Source organism: Eurypyga helias, unplaced genomic scaffold, assembly GCF_000690775.1.
Source record: "Eurypyga helias isolate BGI_N326 unplaced genomic scaffold, ASM69077v1 scaffold3288, whole genome shotgun sequence".
In the NCBI taxonomy this organism is placed as follows: Eukaryota; Metazoa; Chordata; class Aves; order Eurypygiformes; family Eurypygidae; genus Eurypyga; species Eurypyga helias.
In genome coordinates, this window is record NW_010264774.1 from 29031 (window position 1) to 48359 (window position 19329).

Genomic DNA, 19329 nt, shown 5'->3' on the forward strand with positions numbered 1-19329 from the left:
ATTTTATTTAATTTACTGACATGAGTAAGAATGATAATTAAAACATCTTAATTTTTTATTTTAATGTCTGTAATCAGCTATTTATTAAACTCAGCATTTCCCAGGGCAGAAATATATATGGTCTACTTGGTTAAGTTCATAGTATTTTCAGGTTTTTTCACTGATATGGGAATGATGAATGAGATTTCCCAACGTTTCCTAAGGTTTCTGTATGACTTCTTCATTATCACTATTTTCAGATTTTTTATTAACTCAATGGGAAAACACTATTAGATCATTACTTTTAAAGCATCATGATTTGAGGATAGGGACTACTTTCCCCTCCTCCCCCCCCCATCAACTTCCAGTCACTGAAAGGTTTCTGTGGTTATGCATCCTCTGAAATGTATCCCTTTGGACACTATTTCAACCCTTAAATCTTTTGGGAAAATGTACATGCAACTAACTTCTTTCTCTTAATTTTTTTCAAACTTCTTTTGTTAAACTCATGGTATTTCAAGTAAAAGGGAATCTGTATCTCCAGTGATACTGAATTAATATATCTAGAGTTAGCCATATGCTTCTCTTTGTTCCTCAGTACACTGCATAATAATATCAACTAGACTTTCAAATGAGGTATAGGATGTTTCACCTTTAAAAAATTATTCGGGTATTTCAAGGAATTCAGCAGAGAACTTCCCTTTCTGGGCTATGGATTAAAGATTTAAAAAGAAAGTTACTGTTCATGCTGAACTGCTTTAGTACAACTTGACAGCTGGAAAGGTGAGGATCATCTGAAACTAGCAGGAGGAAGGCTCCAAATCCTCTTTTGTCCAGGGCTGTGCCATTGTCATTTCAATACTGTGATTTTCTACATAAGAGTTTTTGAGAACAGGAGAATGTGGAAAAAAAATATAGCCTTATAAGAAATGCAAGCCCTCTAGAGAAGAAAGAAATTCCAGCAAATAATTCTTTCCTTCTCGGCTGAGGTCATCTTGACAGGTTAATTAACTTTATTGACTAATAAACTAAATTTCTTTTCCCAATCATACATTGATATGTAGATTTCTTTCACTACTGTGCTCATGTTTGACATTACTGACAGCTAAAATAAGCAGAGGCACGTTTCTGCCACTTAATGTAAAGATTCTGTATTCATTAATACCTACTTTTGCATCTCAGGAAGTAACCTGCTCAAAAGAAACCTCATTTGTAGTTTAGGTTTCAAAGGTTCTGACACTTAGTTATTATGTTCATTCTTCATCGCTAGAGCTGGATTTCATGTCAAGTTAGGTAATTTATTTAGTGCTCACATGTTATTAAAACCCTTCATTTCTGCTTTCTGATTAGTTTTGTTTCTTAATAATATTTCATGCAGTTATTATTCTTAAACTTCTCTGGACTAGAAATTGAGAATTTTATATTGCTTACTTTCCACCTGAAATCTGCTGCTCAGGAAAACCTTCACATTTAATCTCTTCATTTGTAGCATACACTCTTTGCCTTTACAAAACTGAGATATTTTGATTCATTATTACAGATTACAGGTTACATTAAGACTGAGGGGCCTTAATTGGATTCATAGAACTGATGTATAGGTCTTTTATATCCATATCATAGAAAACAGGAAATACACCCCATCTTACGATACAGCACTAAAATAAAGACACTGGCAATGAACGAGCCTATCCTGAAAATAGCCTAGAATAGTCTAGTCTAAAACAGTCTAGAATCCTAACCTAGTGTGAAGTCAGCTATTTACTATTAGGGTGTCAGAATATTCCCCCTTCCACCCCTGGCCAGTCATAGTACTTACGATAATCTGATTGTTGCAGATCATTGAATGGAGGTTTGGAGAAAACATGTTAGTTTTTAAAACATGCTGATTTTATTTCAGCTTTTCTTCTACCCATATCCCATATATTAATGCAGTGCAGTAAACATTCTATTTGTCATGTGTTTGTGTTTGGCAATATACCATGCAAGGGTGTATGTTTTTTCTCTCATTCATTCTGATAAATGCAGATCTGAATTACAATATTGATTTTACTGCTTGAACCACTTCCTCTGTCCCATATTTCCAACAAATCTTATATGATTGTGTTTCATTTTTTGTTTTCAATTGCCTTTCATGATGAGTACAGCAGTTTTATGTTTGCTTATAATTGGTCTTAGAATGAGAATATTACTTTGGGGATAAAATAAAGTGATATTCCATTAGATAATAACAGTACTGTTAAGTGTTTTATCCATGATGAGTGAATATTCAGTGACCTATTGTCTGCTTAAACAGGAGTGTAAATTGATAATAAAATCAGTTTTCTTAAATGCTTTCCCTTCTATTTGCAAAATAAAATCCCTAGCAAAGAAGAAAAATAAACAAATGAAAAACACCAGGAGGCAACACTGTTTCTCAGTATTTAAACCATTGTTTTCCCACCAGTACTGCTAATTTTTTCTCAGCAGTCCTTTCCTTTCTATTTCCTTATCTTTTTGCATCAGTTTTCTGTTTTCTACCATAGCTTTTCTGGCACATTTTGTTTGTATTTACAGAGAGTTCTCTCAATATGATACCCAGTTTACAGCATTTGCATTCTGTCCTCAGTGAAAACATTCCACCTGCGGATATTAGCTCCTGAGCAGTTTTGTGTCTGGATTGCATTTAGGAGGAATGTTTTAGTTATCTTATCGCAAAAGACAGTTAGCCATATTTTCTGGTTATATTGAATGAAGACTAGTAGATAGAACAATCATTTTTATTATTTTATTTGTTTTCATTATACCAGATTTTACAACTAAACTTACTCTTCTGTAATGATTCAATTGTGGTGTGACATACTTCTCAAATAAGAACAGATTTAAAATTATGTTCCTTTGGCCTTGCAATGTTTTTTACCATAGTGAAAATGAATGTTACTCCTTCTTTATACCAGTGTGAAAAAACTGACATCAATTACATAGTATAGGTTATATATCTCTCTCTATATATAAAATACAAGCAAGTGAGTGGAAGAAGCTTTTAAGGATACAGCTGTGAGACGAAATGAAGGAATAGAGTTGGTCCTTGATGCCATTGCACAGGAAGTATGTCTCATTTAGAAACAAAGGCAGTGTCTCAAAAAAACTACGTGTGCAGTATTTGGTTTTCTCAGACTGAATGGCACTTCAAAAACTCATTTCAGAACTTGAATAAAGGGAACTAAATATATTTACTTCTCACAAATCCCTTAAAATGGAAGTCCTGAAAATCAATTAGCAGAATTACCAAAAAAGCTACAGGGATATGAAGTAATGAATATGAGAATTCTATGAACAGTCAGGAGAAAAATAAACAAACACCTTTCTTTAGAAGAAATATAGCAAAACCAGGGGGTTGGTTTTTTTAAATTCTTCCTCTTCTTATTTTCTTGGTATTGGAAAAGTTGTGATAGCAACTACTGTAAGTGAAAGGTCTTTGTTTCCTCTGAGGGAGACCAGCTCTGTGCATGTGTGAAACAGAGTGTGAAAATAAAGCAAACAAAGAAAAAACTTCTAGAAACTATTAATGACTCTCTGAATTTATTGCAATTTAGGGAAATTAGTCAGCTGAATAAACGAGTGGAAATTTCAGTCATATTCTCAAAGGTTCTCTTAACAGGGACTATGTATACCATTAAATACACTTTCAGTAGCAGAAATACTGAACTGTTTACCACATACACCTACATGACAGATGGTATTTTGAAAATGAGACAAGTAGGGCTAAACCCATTGTTTTGGGGTATTGAGGGGGTTCGTTATGTTTGTTTTGATTTTTTTTTTTAATGTCTCTCAGTGAGACAAAACTTCCCCTGGAAAGCAGAGTGAAAACTGGATACAAATCCTGTAAATCCCAAATGTTTTTTATTTGACTTCAAAATTGAGATTAAAAATGTGTCACAAGTCTGGCATATCCTGTTTTTAAATGATATTTAATACCTTAATACTGTCACAGTAGGTTGGTTTAGAAATCTGTTATGATAGAACTACAGTTTTAGAATATTCATAGATTTAGATTTCTTTTTTTTTTATTTAGAAACTATCCATATGGGTGGGAATAAGCTCTACTATTTTAACATTATATACTTCTTTAGTAATAGTGACTAGTTCACAGTTAGTTATGTAATATAGTTAGGGCTACAAAAATGTAACTGTTACACAGAGCGAGAGAAGAGTGTCAGAGGGGTTTGAAGTAATAGAATTGTAGAACAACCTACATCTGGAGGGACCTTAAAAGATCAGCTGGTCCAACTTTTCATGGGAAAGGGAGCTGAGATAATATTACCTAGCACCCTGTCCAGTCACATCCTGAAAACCTCCAGTGACGGAGACTCTACCACATCCCTGGGGATGTTGTACCAGTGAATGTTTGTTCTTTACTGTAAAAAATTTCGTACTTATATTGAGATGAAACCTCTCCCAGTGTAACTTGTGTCCATTGCCCCTTGTCTTTTCCATATGACTCCTTGTGAAGAGAGGCCCTCTGACCTAATATAGCTGCCCTTTAATTACTGGAATACTGTGATGAAGTACCCCTTGAGACATCTCTTCTTCAGGGACTAACACCTTCAGCCTTCCCTCATAGGGCAGGTTGTTCAGCCCTTTGATTGTCTTCATGGCCCTCCTTTGGATTGTCTCCAGTCTGTCTGCATCTTTCTTCAGTGGTGGGGACGAGAATGGAGACAATACTCCAGGTTCAGCCTGACAGGCAGAGTGGGATGATCACATCTCTATCTCTGCTGGTGATGCCCCTGCCTGTGCTGCCTAACATCCTAGTTGCCTTCGTTGCTGCAGTGGTGCACGGCTGACTCTCCACCCACCCAGATCCTGCCCAATATTGAGCTCTTCAGTTATTCCTTCCCAGGTGCAGGACCTTTCATTTGTCTTCATTAAATTTCATGCGGTTCTTTCTAGCCCACTCTTGCAGCCTATCCAGGTCTGTCTGTAAGATGTCTTACCCCTCAGACATGTCCACCTTTGGTGTCATGAGCATGTCTATCAGAACTACATGGGAATGCTTTGCAGGAGTTCCCACCTTTGTTTTGTGTTTGTGGTTTTGGGATTTTTTTTTTTTTTTTTTTTTTTAATTGATGACACGTACGACATTTAATCTCTTTGTTCCACTGTCTTTTTGTATTTTTTATATGTGTACACTCCTAGCTATACACAGATGCAATACTGCAGTTTTCCCCAAGTTAATAAAAGCAAACCTTTGAATGAAGTCAATTAAAATGAAAATAAAAATGAAAAAAAATTTAAAAATGAAATATGTTCCGTATTTCTTCGTTTTGATTAAGGAGATAGAATTTCTGTGGCATAATTACTGATTTGTTTGTTTGTTTGTTTTCTATTATTTACTCTGAAATATCTAGCTGGTCACTGTGGTATTCCAGATCTTATAGTCAATGGTCAAGTAATTGGAGAAAATTACGGATATAGAGACACAGTTGTATATCAGTGCAGTCCTGGGTTTCGATTGATTGGTTCTTCTGTACGAATATGTCAACAGGATCACAACTGGTCTGGTCAGCTTCCATCTTGTGTGCGTAAGTAAGCATGGCAACACATACTGATACGCGTTACAGGAATTCCTATGTCAGAGAAGATGAGGAGCAAGTTTGCAACTTAGTATTCGTTTCTCAAAAAAAAAAAAAAAATTTGAAGAGAATCCTCAAAAGTATGTGGCCACCTAAAATCTGTGACTCATATACCATGTTAAGTTTACTGTTGTCACTTATTTCCATTGGATTATTGTATCTTTTGGCAACTAATACCTGTCATTTATATATGAATGTGGATCTTGTTTAAAAAGTGACATGACTTAGACAACCAAATACTCAAATTTGAAAACGGTTTTATTTCCCTCAGTGTCTTTCAGTAATATTTAATGTACATTTACTTTGCAGTAGTTAGATAAATAGATACTCTTGAAATATACTGTCAGCACTGATGATTAAAATTTTAGCTTCAGCAAAACTTCCCCCCTCCCCCCCTCACAGAAATACTGTTATTTTGTTTTCTATTTTGGGTTATGGATTTTTGGCATGAATTTTGTATTTGCTCAATGAGGGTCTTTTTGTGTGATAAGTATGTTGACATATCACATGAAATACCATTATGTGACAGAAGAAAATACTGTATTCTTTTTAAGAAAATTTGAGAGTTCTCAAAGGATTCTCAACAAACTACAGCTATGTTTCAATAATTCAGGTTCAGGAATATCAGGGTATTGAAAACGTATTAGTCCATTTCCAAATATTACTTTTACAGCTACATTTCTGTAGCAAAAAATCTTGTCAGAAACTATCTGAGTACTTATAAATATACACGCTGTTAATTCATTACGGTTACTGATCACTTTTTACTTTGTTTTAGATAGAACTAGATATACAAAACACTTGTATAATAATTGTATTTCTTATTTTTTCCTCTTTATGATCTAGTAATAGATCATTATTTCTTTTTATTACATTTAAGACCAACACACTTACTTATAAATAACTGTTAAGGCAGCTGCTGCTAACCCTGTGATAGATGTTTAGGAACAACTCAATTTCAGATCAAAGGTACAAATGAAGTGTAGAGACACAGTGTCACCTTTTTTTTTAATTATTTAACCTTAAATGTTTTAATTGAATTTTTGAGATTATTTAATGATTCTGAAACTTTTGATTTAGCATTTTCCTTGCTTATACAGTGGCAGATACAGTACCACTGTTGTGTGTTCCTACTCTATGTTCATGAGGTATTATTCAAAATTTTATGCAGATCTCATAATTCTGTTTTCACAAGAATAATTTTTATTTTTATTATATGAAGATTAAAAAAATTCTCTGTTGGCTGAATGTGTATCTTTGCCTGACAACTTTAGAAATGTTAGAAGTTTACTGTACCATTCCAATTACTCTTTTTGGGGAAAAATTCAATTCTTTATATAAAAATTTCTGATACTTGTAACATAAAGATAATATATTTAATTAAAATAACGTAGTGATATTAAAATAATACAGAATTCATTTTAGCTTTCATTCATAGAATATACTCTGACGTGTCTATATGCTATCCTACTTTTAAGGACCATTTTCACATTTTTAATGTTGCTAAAAAATTATTTAATTCAGATTATATAAATGGGTTTCTTTTAGATTTATCATGGTAAGACTATTCCACACAGACAAATAGAACAGATATTTGTCAGACTTAAAGATTAATTTAGAGAAATAATTATTTCTAGAGTTAAATAATTTATTGTGATTTCTTTTTGTTTTAAATTATTGACTAACATTTTATTTTAAAAGTACTGGAGTTTGTGAAAACATAGAATAAAATAATCCTATATTTTTTACATTATTTTGGGAAAATTAATTTTTGTTTAATTTTCCTTACTATTTTTGCATCTGGTCTTTGTAAGCACAGAAAAGGAACTTTACCTTCTTCAGGCAGTTTTTGTATAAACACAAGAAAAGTATCACAGTGCCCATAATGTTTCATATATACAGTCATAAATTTATAACTTAACATAACATAATCTATAACTAAGTATTTAGGCTTCAACAATAAATCACAGCGAGTTAAGACATAATTGTAAGAAATAATTCCTGAGGAAATAATGCACTCGAGTATTTTCTATTTCACAATATATGTAATGAAAATCAAGTGCTTGCTTTTCTCCTTACTCTTCATAAATTTTTCTTTATTTGCCTTGATTACTGCATAGCAAATTCTATTCAGTTAATTTAATTAGTTAAATAACTGGTGGAACATTTAGTAAAATATGTCTTAGTCCTTATTCAGTCGAGTGAAATGTGAATCTTTCATGGAAAGTATTGCATACCTGTTACTATAAAAACTTCACTATTATATAACAGTTATAATGATTATCTGTTATATCATGATTCATGAGAAGTGGTAACAGCATGCTCTATGTGGTTTTTCTTTCTTTGTTTTATGCGATATTAGCTGTTAGCTGTGGTCACCCTGGTAGTCCTATTTATGGAAGAACAAGTGGAAACGGTTTCAACTTCAATGACGTCGTGACATTCTCATGTAATACTGGATATGTTATGCAAGGACCAACCAAAGCACAGTGTCAGGCTAATAGGCAGTGGAGCCACCCACCTCCAATATGCAAAGGTAAGAATGCAAGCACTTACTGATTTCAAACTTAGTTGGAAAATTAAGGTTGAAAAATAAACTGAAGGTAAATGGAAACCGTCAGGACAAAATGATGCCTTTCTTATTAACAGACATCAAATTATTGAAGAAAATATTTCATTTTTCAGTTATGTCTGTTCTGCATTCAGAAGATTTCCAGGATAACTGTTGCAGAGAAACTTTCTGATGTGATGTAGTTTGTATTCATTTTTTTAGTGGTTTCTACAAGTTACTTATGCAAAATTACACCAAGATAATTAGGAGCTTAAGTCCTGAAATACTGTTCACTGCATATTTAACCAATATAATTCAAATAGCTGCATAAGAAAACACACTTTCCCCCTCCCCTTTACATTTGCATTGTACTGACTGCTTGTCTCAACTTTTTTTCTTTTAGTTCTATATTGTTAGCATAATCCATTTAGGTTGGTTCTCAACACTCACGGATATTATATTTAAAATTCTTTCACTGAAAATAAAAGAATACTATTATATTAGATCTGTTAGAAAGCTTTGTCACCATTGTCCTACTTAAGTCTGGTTCTATGTACTTTTTAATTGTTTTAATTGTCCTCGTTTAGAATAATGTACTTTTTATTGTAATCTGCTTGCACCTATGCAGAAAATATACTGATTGTTTTTGAGCATCTTGCCAGAATCTTCTGTGGATTTTTATCTGTACACAGACTAAGTCACGTTATGTATTTAAAGTAATTTTATTTACTGTATTTTCCTTCCAATGTGTGTTCTCCATTTCCATGTGATCACTTTCCCTTAAGCAATACTGGCAAATAGTATATAGAACTCAAATTGCCAAGGACATTTTTGCTGATGAGAAGTTATTGGTTTTTAAGTTTACAACACTAAACATGTACTGTATATTAAGGGTACTTAATAAATCTCTCTTTCAGTCCAGGTGCTATAAATCACGTTGGTGTTCTGGTATTGAAGAAAAATGTGCCGAAGTGTCTGATATGTTATTGGCCTGTAAGGATCAGTAAAATAGGTTGATCAGGTTATTCTTTGAAATTTTACACAGCCTAAAATCTTTTATTGGCTTTAGAACAGACTTTAAAAATAGACACCCAACTGCATGAAGAGAATTAACTCTATCCCAACCACGACCAGCAGAGTGGTGTCTGTAATGTACAGTGAAATAAATTCTAAATGATACGATTTTGGTCTATTTGCACTGAAGTTAAACAAAATTTACCAAAAAAACCTCCCCAAAACCACAAACAAACAAACAAACAAAAAAGAAAAGAAAACCAAACCTTGCATATTTGTAAACTGTCTAAAGTACAATATTGTAGAAAAGACTGCACCCCTTTGTGAAGACTTAATTTGCTATCATCATATAAATTCAGCAGTGCACTTGCTGTTATACTGTCTACAGCTTTGCTAAATTGCTAGGCTTCCCAGCCAAGTATGAAAACAATGGAAGACTGTTGACAAAAAAATGAAGCTCCTTATATTTTCTTTCAAGTGTTCATTAGCCCAGATTTATTAATAATTTTTTTAAAGCACATGCTTGAAAAACTGAAGATGAATGTTCAGTTGTTATAAAAAACTTGTCTGCAAAAATGAACTGGATAGAAATGTAGATCAGATTTCCCTCTAGGAAAAAATAGTAACTAATTTTCAACACCAATATTTGAGAACTGCTAGGAGGAGCACACAAGCAGGCTTCAACTTTAGGACAGTGAATAGAGAGAAGTAGGTGAGCCACAAAATACCTACCTATATATATATGTATTTGCACACAGGTACATACATAGGTATGCATCAGTTATAAGGATACAGGGATAGAAATTATTATGTTAACTGTAGTTTTCTAGAGTAACTTTGAGTAAGTGATTTACTTATAAAGATATCCCTATATCCTTAAAATAGATATTTTCCCAATTCGATGTCATTATATATAAAATCAGGGTACCAACACACTGGAATTTTCTCCTACAAAAGATAAGAGACCATTTAAAGACCTATTTTAAAGGTCTTTACAAGCCATTGGTCCAGCATCGTGGTCCCTTACAGCATCTGCTCTTCCTTCTCCATTCCCCCATACCATTTGTTTGCACAAGAAATAATTGTCTCATGGATAAGGCCTTACACAAATGCTATTTTGTGTTACATTGTTTCTATGGTCTTTACAGACCATTTAAAGACTATTTTAGTAGACAGTATTTCTATGACTCTCAAGTTTACATTCTTTTTCTTTTTAGTGGTCAATTGTTCTGATCCTGGAATTCCTGCAAATTCCATAAGAGAAAGCAAAATTGAACATGGAAATTTCACATATGGCACAGTGGTATTTTATGACTGTAATCCTGGATATTTTTTATTTGGTTCTTCAGTTTTAATTTGTCAACCAAATGGCCACTGGGACAAACCTCTACCTGAATGCATTAGTAAGTAGATAATGTGTATTCTTCTATAAACAATGTAAACTAGACTAGGCATTATTTTGCACATAATTTCTATTAGAATTAGCAATTAGAATACTCATATTTATATACAGTTATGTGTGTGGAGTAATGATGGAAGGTCTCAGTAGCAACAGAATTAGCAGTTACATTGTTATTGTGTGTAGCAAATACAGTAACTGAAACATCTCCGAATGCTTCCGCACAGAGTTAGAAGGTAAAAACATACCCATTGAACTTGCCAATATGTGACCTCCATTAGCCACAGAACTATAATCACAATGAAATTTAAAATCCATAATACCCAATTTTTTACTTATGTCACTATAATACTTTCTGCACTTTTCTTGGGACAACAGTAAGACCAGACTATTTACAAAGGCAGTAAGCAAATAGCAGTGACACTACAAAACACCAGAAGTGTCTTATGGATCATGTCCTCAGCTTCCCACTCTACAGATGCACTTGAGAGTCCTAGTCATATGCAACCTATCCACTTAGGCATGTGGATCAACAGAAGGAAGTTGGTTTTGTTCTGGCTTGTCGTGACCAACTTTATAACTCTGATGTAGATATAGCCATGGATGTTTCAAAGGTTTTTAATTGGTTGGGACAGCTGATTAAACCAGATATCTGTAAGTCTATGAAAAAGGTTTTATTTTAGAATCATAATTTCACTCTGCAAAAGGCTGAAAGCTTCTTTTTCTGAAGATTAAAGGGAAAACAGGCTAAGGGTTCCCATACAAGAATCATGGACCAATATTTGCAATATTGTAGAAATTAATTTCTCAGTTTTGCCTTTATTAGTCTTCCTTAAATGAGATTTCTCCAGTTCTGCTATTCTCTCTCTAAAAAAGAAAAACAAATAAAGCAAACCTGAAACTTTAATTCTTTTTCATGTTTAAACCTTTAGTTCTGGAAATTGTCCCTTTCTTTGACGGAATAAATAGCTTGATTGAAAGTCACAGTTAAACTTATAACAAAGAATCTAATGGTTTTCCATTAAATTTTAAAGGTAGTATTACCATTTCGTAAAGATAAATGTTACTTAATAATACATCTCGAAAGAGAACAAAGTTCTAAAGGTAAAGGTGGAAATACTACTTTTATATTTTTGTCTCTTAGTATTCTTCCAGAGTTGTCAGAAGTAATTTGATAATACAGACCTTACTCTTCTTCCAAGCTGGCCTTTGTGAGTAAGAGGGCTATATGTACTTTTGAAAGGGGATCTTCAGTTTGTGTCATTTATATTGAGGGGTCAATGAATTCTAACCTAGGCACTATCCATGCTATTTTGTAGGATTACCAAAACTTATTCTGATACAGCTACTGAATATTTTTTATAAGAGTCTTTCAGCTTCTTGAGTGTTTTGCATATTTTTTCCCTTTTGGATATATGCATGACAGTCATTTAGTAGTCTGCATATTTTTCCACTTTAAGAGAATGGAAAAGATGTGGAAAGCTGGCTGGATGTTTTCCTTTGACCCAGGTTGGATTAAAATTTTTATCTAAATGCATTTCAATCTCTCACCTTCTTTTAGATATTGTTAGAGTAATGGAGAAGAGACACAGTAACAAAGGGAAAGTTGTGGACCTGCAAAGTGGCTCAATTCCTTTGAGATGTGTTGTAGCTAGAGTACTTCTAGCTATTGTAAATTGTCTAAGAAACAGAATTCAGCATTCGCTGAACCGTAATGCCCAATCAACTCTCCCTTTGAATTAAAGACTTTCAGGGGCATACACTGTTTAGGCATATGGTGCTAGAAAAATACTTTAAATTTGAAGTGTACTTAAATGAAGGATGTGTTTGGACAATAAACCTCGAAGAATTCTAGTGACTGTATCAGGGTTTTTTGTACTGCAAAATATTCTCGATTTAGTTCTGTCAGACATGCTCTGATTTGTTACTTTTAAGCTACTTATATGTGAATACACATAATCCACACCTTCCAAGCTTGAAATCCAAATAAGTTGAACTATTTTTTTGCTGGTTTCTTTGCCATCCTCTCAATAATTCTGTCACAGCACCTTGTCCTGACAGTTCTGTCCTAACCATAGGACAGATACGGCCATTTCGAGGAGTCAGATGGAACGGTAAGAATAATTGAGAACTATACAGAATAAAGAAATTTCAAGTGTGTGTTTTAATGTAGTACTCAAGAATTAGGCTATAACATTTTTAATTTAATCGGGTGTTAAACTAATAATGCTGTAAATCTACTTTTATATCACCACATTTGACCAAGTGAGAATGCGAATTTACACTTCTTTCTTTTTTTTACAGAAGTTACAGACTTCATTTGTAATTAGTATTAGCTGTGTATTTTTTTATTTTAGATTTTTCAGGGAAAAAGACATAGACATTGAAATGTCACACTGACAAGATAATTACTTGCATATCTTTCTCTTTTTTTTTAATTTTAAACGAAAGTGAGGTTTTAGTGTGACAGAAATAGATTCATACTTATCCATAATAATGAAAAAATATATTCTCTCATGTTTTGATATACTAAGAAGAAGATTAATAATATTAGTTTCTCTTTCATTTTTCTTATTCCTTTATTGTTTGCTCTTTAAATGTGATTCAATGCTTAATGTAATATTATATTTACATAGTTGTAAAAAGGTACTGTGATGGTATGTGATGGAACAGTACTAGATAACAGAGGTGGAAAGGAAGAAATTGATGGAAATAAAATGGAGGATAAATTAGCATTAGAAAAAAAACCCAAGAAATATTATTAACTGTTCATATTAGATCCTGACTGAGAACTTAAGAATATAAAATTAAATTTTGCAGAATATATAGTTAAGGGTAGCATTACAGGTTGGTATAATATTTTTAAATGGGTTATTAGGAATCCAGGACTTCTAGACATAAGTCCAAACATAAAGGAGAAGCAAGTGTAAGAAATCCCATAACTGAATACTGTAAGGTACCAGTATGAAGATAACTTTTCCTCTGTGACAACATCTGAAAAGGCCAAAAGAATCAATCAAGAAAGATACAGATAATTACGACACAATGAAAAACTGTGAATGTTTTTCACAAGAGTTTCATTTCATTGCAAACTGCATAATCAACATGACTTTTAACAGTGTTCCAAGTTTACCTTCTCTACAATCATACCTAATTAATAGTAGAGTTTATTTACTAGCAACTGATTAAACAATGAACATGCTAACAGCAAGTGGCCAGTTTGTAAGGCTGACCATTCTGACCATTTTACTCAAAGTCCTGCAAGCCTATAAAATGGTCACACAGGTCAGTGGCACAGGTAAAAGTCAGTAATCACATACCACTTCCCTAAATACATTGTGGGATTGCCATGAAAATTCTGCACCTCGCATGTCTGACTCCTAAGAAAACATATTTAATTGAATACAGGTCACTGTATGTATAAATGTTAAACTCTTAAGACTGAGAATAATCATTAGAGGAAGATGAATCCTCATGCATTATTTAGGTCTTACGTTGTATTGTACAGCCATTGTACTGCTGTATACATCTGAAGTGCTAGGGCACTGAATGCATCCAGGAACACTCATCAGGCTTCTTATCTGGCTTTTTTTGATTAAAAAAAGAAAATCTCACTGAAAATGTTATTGAATATATTGAAGATGATGAAGTATTGATAAAAACTACATTTGTATGATTTAGGGAGCTGTTCTTGTATCCTGGTATTTGCAACTATAGTTTGTGGGTTTCATAATGCATAAATACACATATCTTTGGGTAAGACATGCCACGGACAAGGGTAAGATAAAACTAAATCAAACATGCAAGGCTAGATTCATTCCATGAATAGAGTGAATTTGGTTTATGAATTTTCACAGTGCGTTTCCAGAACTTGACATATTTAGCTTGCTTTTAAATTAACTCCTTACTCTGCCTTCTTAAAAGTTTTCTTTATATTAATTCCACATGTGAGGGAATTTCTTTTGTACATTTTTGTATGAGACAGACTAGCTATTTCTTTTCACAACAGAACTTTGTTTCCCTTACATACATTATGCATGTAGATGATGCTCTCCATAGGGATGCATAACATCAGTGTTCTGGAGTAGCTAGATTCCTCCTGATCTAGCCAAGGTAGCTTCACTGTTACACAACTTTCCAGTAGATAAGAGACTGATGAATTTTTTTCAGTAGTGTTATCATGATTTTAGATCAAGTTTCTATCATTTAGCTTCTTTTAAAAAATTACTGCTTTTGACCATTTATAGCAAAAGAAATAGTCATAGTTTTTTGTGTAAGAGGCAATTAAAGGGCAAAAGATAACATGCTAAATTATCCCATTTTCTTTCTGGAGTTTACATACTTCATGATATTTGAGCCAGTTAGCAAAATTAGGTGTGTATAAGATAACTGTTGGACACCCTTATGTGCAATCTGTAAGTGGAAATCACAAAAATTTCAAGACTAAGAGTACTAAAAATTCATGACATTATGGAAATCATTAGCAGTTATTGATCAAAATTTACCCAATAAAATAACCATAGGGAGATTACCCATGACCATTTCTAAGATTAGGATCCTGTAAAAATTTCCTCCAATTTCGGTGTGATTAACATCAATAGATGATGCCTAGGAATACATTAAAAATATGTAAACAAATATTTTATTTATGCAATACAATATTTTAAGTGACCACAACCATGAATATGAAGGCATATTAACATTAAGATACGTTAAGATCTTGTACAATTTTAAATCCAATAGATTTCATGACCAAGATTTGAGTCCTGTAGATACGTGGATGCATATTCTCTACCTCAGCAGTGACTTTGGCAGATGTCTTCCAAAATTTTTTCTCTTATGAGTACGTGCATGAGTTTGTATTTGTGTGTGTGTGCATGTGTTCATATCATAAGGATCAATTTAGAGAATGAGTGTATTTGGAAATCAATATCTCCATCTAAAATACCTTTTTGATATCGCCAGACATTTGTTTCATAGCTTTTGGTCTGTAATATATTTTGCCTTTTCAATCACATAATGTTAACCCTCCCCCAAAGCTAAAAAGGTCAGCCTTTTCACAAAGATTATGTATGGAATTTGAAAATGGTAGGTAAAAACTGTTTGATCAGTGATAATAACCTTTTTTTATCTCCAATAATTATGCATTGTAGTGATTGACTGTGGACATCCTGGCGTCCCTCCTAACGCGGTCCTGTCTGGAGATAAATACACGTTTGGGTCTACTGTTCATTATACCTGCACAGGTAGACGGTCGCTGTTAGGGCAGTCGTCTCGTACATGTCAGTTAAATGGACACTGGAGTGGATCTCTTCCTCATTGCTCAGGTAATATTAAATTAATAAGTGTGACTTAAGGTTGTTTTGAATTTACTCTTATTTTATCAGAAGGACGTGGAAAATCATGTAGAAAACTGAAGTGCTATCTTAAAAAAAGTAAAAAAGGGAAAACCAAAATGAGTAGAAACTATTAGCAAGAAACCAGTTTGGGAGACATTTAGTATGTGTAGGAAATTGCACATTCAATATAATGTTAAAGGAAGTGGTTTGTTTTAAAAATATTTTCTATTTCTTGAAAAAGTATAAATTTCCACAGGGAAATCTTGCATCATTATCTCATCAAGATGATGGGTTAATATTTTTGCTAAACTTACAAAATATGTACTGACTTGATGATACCTCATGTATATCTTAATTACATAATACATCCATTTTTATAATAAGGCCAAGTGAGCTCCACATAATTTCAGAATAGGATGCTCAGTTTCTCAGGGAACACCTTTTAATCCTGGTAAAGATTAACCCTCACCAAAGTCGAGATACGTTTTCTGAACAAATTAATACTTAGGAATGCCCTGTTTCACAACTTCAGTTTGATTCACTATAGAGCAGTAATCAAGTGAGAAACAGACATCCAACCCACACACAAATTTGTGATTCGGCTAAATCCTTATTCTTCAATGTGTAAACACAGATTGTGATAGATGAAAATCATCACATTATCAGTTTTAATTCTCAATAAATATTGTGGAGAGGTTATTTTTTGTAATCCTCATGTTTCCATGACATACTTTAAAGAAATCAGTGGGGTTTTGCACCTTATTCAGAGTACTTAGGTATATTCAAAGGCAGAAAATTAAAAGAAAACAAGTGACACCTTTTTTTCTTGGGTTTCAGCTATGCAAACACAAGCGGTATAAAATAAGTGATATGCAAATCTGACAGTACTGCTATACCACTTTCACACAAAAATCCAATGTTCTTTACAGCATTAGTAAATCATAGAATCATAGAATGGTTGGGGTAAGAAGATACTCTTAAAATCATCTAGTCCAACCCCCTAGCCATGGGCAGGGACGCCTTCCACTAGTATCATGGAATCAGAGAATCGTGGAATCATAGAAGCGTAGAGTCATAGAATGGTTTGGGTTGAAAGGCACTTTAAAGATCATCTCGTTTCAACCTTCTGCCATCAGCAGGGACACCTGCCACTAGGTCAGGTTTCTCAAAGCTCTGTCCAATCTGGTGTTGAACAGTTCCAGAGATGGGGCATCCACAACTTCTCTGGGCAACCTGTTCCAGTGCCTCATCACCTTCACAGTGAAGATTTTTTTCCTGATATCTAATCTAAATCTGCCTTCTTTCATCTTAAATCTATTACCCCTTTTCCTGTCACTACAGGCCCTTGTAAAAAGTCCCCTCCCAGCTTCCTTGTAGCCCCTTCAGGTACTGGATGTCTGCAATAAGGTCTCCCCGGAGCCTTCTCTTCTCCAGGCTGAACAAGCCCAACACTCTCAGCCTTTCTTCACAGAGAGATGTTCCAGCCCTCTCATCATCTTTGTGGCCCTCCTCTGGACTCTCACCAATCCCGATATCCTCCTTATGTTGGGGACCCCAGAGCTGAATGCAATACTGCAGTGTGTTGATCACACCACAGACCACATCTCCTCTAAGACAGTTTCCTTTTTGTTACATGGCACTTTGTGTTTCACATCCTAGATCTAGAAGAAATTGTCATGTCCCTTTAATATCTATTGAAATTCAAAAGCACAGTTTACAGTCATCTGATGCGTATCAACTGGAGTCAGAAATTTGCAGCAACTAAGAATTCCTTATAAGTGCAGCAATAGTTGGGTACTTAATTAGTGTAAATACCCTCCTTGTCATTAAGATTAACTGCCAGCTGAGAATTTGTTATACGTGTGGGTGAAGGATGGCTCATAACTGACTGAAAATCGCTTAGTCGAATGTCTGAATGAGGTAATAAAAATATTTTGTGTTATGATATCATTGATTATATCACTGTCACTTCCTGGTGTGATTAGTCATTTAGAAAAATTATTTCTGTAACCTACAATCAAAAGTGCTGGTGTTTAACTTCCCTAAGATTAAAAGAGTAATAATTCCCGGTAATAATTAGCTGTTATAAAAGAACACATGATTTCATTTACAAGAGAAACACGTAATTTATACTTGGCATAGCAAAAAACCTATTTTCGGTTTTGTGCCATAAAATTATTGTAGGCATAATGCCAAGTTGCCAGAAACTGAGCTGTAATTCTAGAGACTTTAGAAGTATAAAATAATTAATATGCCCCTACCCAAAATTCTTCATAGTCAAAATAAGTAATGCTGGAATATATAAGATATGTTTTCCCAAAATAGCAAAAAATTATCCTGATCAAGGATATTTTTAAATTATTGTAAAAATGTGTAGCAAACTATTTTCAAACTAGAGGGATGTTAAGTCAGCTAATTAGCATGGACATGAAGCTTTTGAAAGCTTACAAAATTTTTTATTTACTATCTTTTAGAACTATTTACAATTTTTTTCTAAACAGGGCTGGCAGGATGCTTTACTGATCTGTGTCACACAATGAAATGTGTAAACAGGGAACAGCCTAAACTTTTGAGACTGTGATTTTGAACCAAACAGTCAGCTTGCGCTTATCTTTACTTATGTTAATTTGTTGTTTCTGAAAGCATTAAAATACACAGGACCATGCACTTTTTGCACATACAGAATGTAATAGGCATGACTACATTAGTTTGTTTGATTATTCTGAAATGAAAGGTGTCAGCTTAAGCTTGGTTAACTGAAGTAATGATAAAATTGGCTCCTAAATTAGGAGGAGTGTTTCACAATTAGCCTACTTTGTCAGCTGATTCAGCAAGGATGGGATAAGTAATATAAGCTGCCAAGTTTGTTCTCTTCTGTATTTCCAAGCAAAGTTCTGCCCCTTTCTGTGCCTTCAGACTGAGCCTCCATAGCTGCCTTCTCTTCTCCCCCAGCCTATAGTAGCTGTGCAGATCAAGTCCTGTAAGGTGCTTAGTTGTTTTTCAACATATTTGTGGGGAAAGAAGGAAGCATGGCCTATATGAAAGGAAATAAAAAGTAGTAATCATAACCTACAAAACTACAAGTGGACAAATGAACTACCTTTATAAGTGACAAAAATACTTGGATGTATTTGACTAAAACAGCTATTTGTACATGATAACTCTCAAAGCAAAACAATCTATGACTCTTTGTCCTTTCACTATTCAGTTCTGGTTTCTTAATAAAGAGGTGTGTCCAACCAGTCACTCCAGCATTATAATTTACACACGTTTAGTGCCAACCAGTGCAAGAGAAGCTCTGTTTTTCTCTGCATCTACAAATCCAGGGTCCTAAATTTCCATAGAACCCCTATATTGAAGTAATTTTGTAAATACAGGGTCTGATGCCCACTGAGATATATGTTTATTTCTAAATATATAAATCAAAATTTA

At 33.7% G+C, this 19329-nt stretch overlaps 1 protein-coding gene across 1 annotated transcript in view; it reads left to right on the forward strand.

Moving 5' to 3' along the window:
- LOC104513203 (CUB and sushi domain-containing protein 3-like) overlaps window positions 1–15885 on the forward strand; it is a gene marked incomplete at both ends in the record, with an annotated part of 44462 nt that extends 28577 nt beyond the window's left edge. Inside the window, 5 exons of the mRNA XM_010156480.1 lie at window positions 5370–5543; window positions 7957–8130; window positions 10377–10562; window positions 12120–12269; window positions 15712–15885. Of these exons, the coding sequence (XP_010154782.1) occupies window positions 5370–5543; window positions 7957–8130; window positions 10377–10562; window positions 12120–12269; window positions 15712–15885 (858 nt within the window). The remainder of the gene's footprint in view (window positions 1–5369; window positions 5544–7956; window positions 8131–10376; window positions 10563–12119; window positions 12270–15711) is intronic.
- Window positions 15886–19329: the final 3444 nt, after the last annotated feature.